General features: G+C 48.9%; 1 protein-coding gene across 1 annotated transcript; it reads right to left on the bottom strand.

The window, feature by feature from the left end:
- Positions 1-3,176: 3,176 nt before the first annotated feature.
- Positions 3,177-5,351, bottom strand: Mfsd6l (major facilitator superfamily domain containing 6 like). Its single transcript, XM_027946895.2, has one exon. The coding sequence runs from the start codon at positions 5,205-5,207 to the stop codon at positions 3,414-3,416; it is 1,794 nt and encodes a 597-aa protein (XP_027802696.2). The 5' UTR covers positions 5,208-5,351; the 3' UTR covers positions 3,177-3,413.
- Positions 5,352-6,000: the final 649 nt, after the last annotated feature.

Below are 6,000 nucleotides of genomic sequence, written 5' to 3'. Positions count from 1 at the left end.
GAGTTTACCTCTCCATGAAGGCTTAGACTGAAATGCAATCTCCTTCTTGAACCTTCTTGGAGTTCATTCATCAGAAATGAGGTGTCCCCTTCTTAAATTCCACTAATGCTTTCTGTGTGGCATTTTTCATGCTGTCCCATGCTCCTTTATATATGTGCTCATGTACTTAAGTATTTCTAGCTCGACTTTTTTTGAGGCCAGAACTATCATTTTTATCAATCCTTGAACTCCCCAGGCAAGTAGCACAATTCTTGACAAACACAAATGTTGACTAAGCAGCCCAACACAGATTTACCTGTGGGCAAAGAAACGACCCTTACTTTAGGTGAAATAAGCCCAACTCAGAAGGCCAAGGGTTGTATGTTTTCTCTCCTATGTGGAAGTTAGAGAGGAAAAGGGAAAAGAAAGGTGGGGTATGTCATGAAAATCAAAGGAAGGTAAGTGGAATAGAGGGAGGGGACATGGAGGGGACAGAGGGGAGAGGGAGGGAGCAGGGAAGTGCTGCTAGATATTGTGTTCATGGATGAATATACAACAACAAATCCCACTATTATGTATAACTATAATGAACCAATTAAAAATGTGGAAAAAAACAACCACAATATGAAAAATTAAAAAAAAAAAAAGAAAAAGGATGGCAAAGAAAACTCTTTCTCTTCTTTCTCTTCCTCAGTCTAAACCACATTTATGATCTTAGCTCTTTTCTTATGCCAATTCCTGTCTTTGGTTTGTGCCAGAAAGATAATTATTCTACATTCTGTCTACCTAGTGAATGCTATCTACTATCCAATATGTTTCGAGTAATAGCTGCCTTAAATCTTGTGTGTGTGTGTGTGTGTGTGTGTGTATGTTGCTGGGGATCTAACCCAGGGCCTCACATATGCTAAGAAAGCACTCTACCACTGAGCCACATCTCCAGGCCCCTAAAATTTCAATTTAATCCTCCCACCATAGATCATAGTCATCAAAATGTCAGATCCCTGAGCCACCAGGCTGGGTCTGAAGCCTGACTCTGCCATCTACTATCTGTGTGACCTCAAGTAAATTACTTAGCCGTGGGCTTTATTACCTATAAATTGAGAATGGTGATAGTGACTACATTTTGTGATTGTTTTGAAGATAAGATGAACTTGTACCTGGAAAGTGTTTAGAGCAGTGCTTGGTCTATAGTAGCCAATCAATAGCCCATGATTCTTTTCATTGCACAGTAGAAGTATTTGGTAAGGAAGTAGAGAGACAAAGGGTTCTGGACAGGGAACTGAGTTGGACCAGTGCTTGGTTAACTATGTCAGAATCACTTTGCATCAAAAATTGCTTTCTGGGCCCCCCAGGGAGATTCTGATGGAGCCCAGGAACTGTCCTTTTGTATGTGCTCCTGGGGCTTGGGGACTATTGGAATAAAAGGAATGCCTTAAATTTGGGATAAGGGGTTAAGGGCTCTGATAGTGTTTCTTCCAATGACTCACTGTGGGATTTTTCTGAGATTCCATTTCTCATGTAAAATGCAGATAGAAATTTTGGTTTATTTTTTGGGTTATGGTGTTTGAGGTCAAACTGCTAAAGTCATTTCTGATGGTGAATTGGGGAGGCAGGTTTACTGGGGTGAAAAGGAACATAAGCTTTCAAATGAGATGAATCTGGATGCAAATTCCCCTGTGAATTCCTTCCAGTTGCTGCATCTGTTCCTAGATGACAATCCTGCACCCAGCCTCTCTTATTCCTAACACAATCCAGATTTTGCTTGGGGTATCACTGCACCCAGATGAAAATACTCTTGCCTTCCATACTCCCTTGCGGTTGGGATGATCATGTGACACAATTCACTCAGAAGTTGGCTGAGGAATTTTGGGAAGGCTTTTGTTTTTCTGAGCCCATTTACCCCTGTGCCCTATTGTCTTTCCCTTTTCTTCCTGCTTGGACATGGATGAGAGGTCTGGAGGTGCAGAAGCCATCTTGTTATTATGAGTACAAATATGGGAAGGAAGCCTACAAGCTGAGCCAAGATATGGAAGGATCCTAGGTCCCTAATGAGCAGCTGTTATCAGCTCTGGGCCACCTACCCCTAGACATACTGTGTGAGTCAAATGAATCTCTGTTTAAAGCAAAGCTAATTTTGCATTGGGGTTATTTGTATTGTAAGGCTTTCTAGGGAGCATTTACAAAGAATCAAGACCCTAGAAACATATCTGAGGCAGTGGGCATTCATGTCTCTTTTCCCATTCTCCAGCTGTAAGACATTCTGCATTTGTTATACATGAGGCTCCTTCTAAATCCAACATCCATATCTACTTCATCAGAAGGTAGAATTGGGCTCTTTGGGACTGGCCTCTAGAAGAAAGGGTCCTACCCTGGGGTTCAGGGAAGATTCTGGGGGAAACCCCAGAAGTGGCTGGGCACAGGTACATAGCATTCTACTCTATGGAGACCACTGCCCCCTAATCAAAGTAAATGTTAAAATCTTCGTGTGCTCTTGAGAGAGATGGAGTGTGCAAAGCTGAGTCCAAAGGGATTCAATGGCCCCTGCTCCAGTGTAAACATAGATGATAATTCTAAGGATCCTTTCCCTGGTGACATACATATTTGAGAATATGAATGAAACCTATTGACCCCCAATACACAGTACTGCCCTATTATTTTCTCCCATAGGGAACTTAAGCACTGGGGTGAATGTGGGTGCTCTTTATGGGGAGAGGGTTGGGTGTCCACTGCTACTGTTTCCTGGCCCCAGCATGGTTTTTATAGGATCAGGCCTCTATGACCCATGGGACTGCAAGGCTCATCTAAGTCAGTCACCCTGCCTGGCCATTGTATCTGGCAGGCCTTTTTTTTGCCTTACTGGCACCTCCATTTTGATTAGATCACTTCAGCCATTGCTGGATCCAACAGCACCAGAATCAGTGCAATTGAAGCTCCTGCAAAACTTCTCCATCAAAATACATTGAAAAAGCTAGGTACAATGGTGAACATCTGTAATCCCAGAAATTTGGGAGGCTGAGGCAGGAGGATCACAAGTTTGAGGCCAGCTTGGGCAACTTAGCAAGGCCCTGTCTCAAATAAATAAATAAATAAATAAATAAATAAATAAAAAGGGCTGGTGAGAGGGCTCAGTGATAGAGTTCCCCTTGGTTCAATCCACCAGTACCAAAAAAAAAAAAAAAAAAGTGAATACAAAAGAATGTTTTAAAGCAAATGTATTCTTCCTCCATTGTTTTAAAGCGGCAAAAAAAGAGAAAGAGTCAAATCTCTTTTTACTACAAAAGTAAAGAAAATCATGCAATGAGATGATCCATTTGGGCCTTTGGCATTGACGTGCCTCCTCATCCCCAAGGCTCCCGGTAGTCCAGGGCAGGATTCTGTCCTCAGCAGACAGTTTTGTCGATCCGTTAGTCCCTTCCCAGCACTGAGACCTCCTCTCAGCCCTTCCAGTCTGAGTGCTCCTCCCTCATGGCCTTCACAAGCCAGTCCCGTTCTGAGCCCTGCTCAGAGTCGCTGGTGTCACCTCCCTCCACAGTCAGCAGCTTTGAGTAGTTGATCTTCCGGTCTTGGGGCAGCCTCAGCTGGACGGACAGGAACAGGGCTAACCAGAGCAACAGGAGCACACAGCAGGCCTGGTAGAGCACAGCCAGGCCGAAGTGCATGGCCACGAAGCCCCCCACGAAGCTGCCCAGGCTACAGCCACCACCGTAAAAGTGACTTTGGAACATGGTACTCAGAGGCCTCTCTGTGCCAGGGGAGGCCAGGTCCTCTATGGAGGCTCCCACAGCCCACCATAGAGCACCGCTGCTGACGGCACTCAGGATCTGAACAGGGAGGATAGACCACCAGTTCCAGAGGAAAGAGTAGTAGAGCAGCTGCCCGGCAAGGCAGCCCAGCCCCAGCCCTATCACACCCACCCTGGTCAGTTTCTTAAGCAATGCAGTTTTGAATGGATGGAGCAGAATTTCCCCCAGCAAGCCCAGGGCAATGGAGAAACCCATCACTAACTCTCTGCTGCCATGGTCCATCATGTGCCAGAACAGAAAGTTCTGCACGGTACTGACAACAGCTCCTATCAAAATGACAGTGAGGGCTAGGAGAACGAGGCGGGCGTCGCCCCCGACAAGAGACAGTGCTTTGACGGTTTTGTAGCTGGGCTCCTGACGCCGGTAGATGGGGACAGGAAACGTAATGCTCACCAGTAAGGCCAGGGTGCTGATCAGCGAATAACCATAGAAATTCACCACACCCGGAGGGCCATTGGTCACCAGGAAGCAGTCCAGCTGCTCTACCAAGACTGCAATGCCACACACACCTGTTGCCATGCCCAGTGATCTCCATATCCACAGGCTTCTGTATCGGTCAGTGGCATCCACAAAATCCAGGTATTCATAAAGGCTGTCGTCTGCCACCTGCTCCAGAGGGGCGGTCAGCAGCTCCCAGAACACCATGAACCCCAGGGAGAGGATGAAAGTCCACCGCAACCCTACCAAGGAGAAGCGAAGGGCTTGAGCTTCCCCTTGGGCAACTGAGGAGTTGGCCACAGTTCCCAGCTCCGGGGCCTTAGGAAGCAAAGTGAGGGTAGTGTTGAAAGCCTCAAAAACATCTTCCCAGGAATTAGCTTTCACCCCTGAAGTGACAGAATGGAGAATCTGGGACATGGTCCAGGCTCCTTCAGTGGAGTCCACTGAGTATCTGTACAGATCACTGAACATTTCTTGGTCACTTTCACCAGGTCCATTTCTTAAGCTAGAGGCTTCCACCATTCGGGGATCCCTCCTGGCTGGGAGGCTGGGTGCCCCTCCTGCTGAGTGCTTTGAGGCAGACTCTTGGACCGGGATGCTGTTCACAGCTAACGTGACCCCTGTGGGTACCACTGTAGTGGTCACCCTACTGCTTCTATTACAAGAGTGGTATTCCAGATCTTTGTCCGAGGCTGGGATGAGGACCATGAAGAGGCTGGCTCCTACCGAACCAAGCAGCGACACGATCAGAAGCACTCTCCTTTTCTGGTAGCTTTTGGCCAGGAAGGCGCAGAACGGAGCCCAGAAGGCTGCGATCAGGTGCTTGGTTCCCATTAGGATGCCTACCCAGGGCGCGGCCAAGCCCAGCTGTCTCAGGCAGAGGGTCAGGAACGGGGTCACACAGGCATCCCGGACTCCGCACAACAGGTGGAAAAGCCTGGCCACCCCCAGCGCCCTGCTGACGTCCCACTGGGGGTTCGCGCTCATGGCTGCCCAGCTCCGTCAGACCCGGACCTGCGGAGGGCAGCGCGGGGCGCAGGGCAGGTGTGTCCCCATGTCCCCAGGAGGGAGGCTCTGGGATCCCAGCGCAGAGTTAGCAGGACTGCGCCTCCGGCCTCTGGCGGCGCTGCGGTCACGCGACCAACGGCCACCCCCCCACCCCACGTCCGGCCACTGACCCGGAAGTGGCCCTGCCCCCCAGGGGGCGGGGCGGCGAGGGCGGAGCCGCTGCACCTGCCACGTCCTCCAGCCTCCCGCCCTCACCCCGCCTCCCCCGTGGTGCACAGGTGCACCTGGGGCGTGAGAAGAAGCCTGCAGAGTGCGCTCTGAGCCTGGCCACAGGCCCCACCTGGCCCCTGGCTACCCCGCATTGCCCAGGAACTTGAGCTAAATTCCTGGATTGTTTCTAGCGAGTAAAACTTTCATGCTCAAACTGGGGGGTGGGAGAGCAAAAATGGAATGAATGATATCCATGAGTCTCCTCCCTCCCTCATCTTCTTCAGGTCTTTGCTAAATGCCCCCTGATCAATGACCACCCATAGGGATCATTCCTGTCCCCCCTAAGTGAAATTGCCAAGCCTTTACCGCCATCCCCAAGACTCACACTCCTGTGCTTAATTTTTCTCTATAGCACTTCACTGTCAGATGCACTATAATTTCTATTTCTCGTGTTTACCTTGCTTATTGTGTTTGCATCACAATCAAAGTTTCAGGAAGGCAGTGTTTTTTGTTCCCGGAACTACACGTGAGCTGCACCTAGAAGAGTTGTGACTATGGGTGA

Source organism: Marmota flaviventris, chromosome 17 (genome assembly GCF_047511675.1).
Source record: "Marmota flaviventris isolate mMarFla1 chromosome 17, mMarFla1.hap1, whole genome shotgun sequence".
In the NCBI taxonomy this organism is placed as follows: domain Eukaryota; kingdom Metazoa; phylum Chordata; class Mammalia; order Rodentia; family Sciuridae; genus Marmota; species Marmota flaviventris.
Note: the sequence above shows the minus strand (reverse complement) of the source record. Positions and strands in the feature narration are given on the sequence as shown.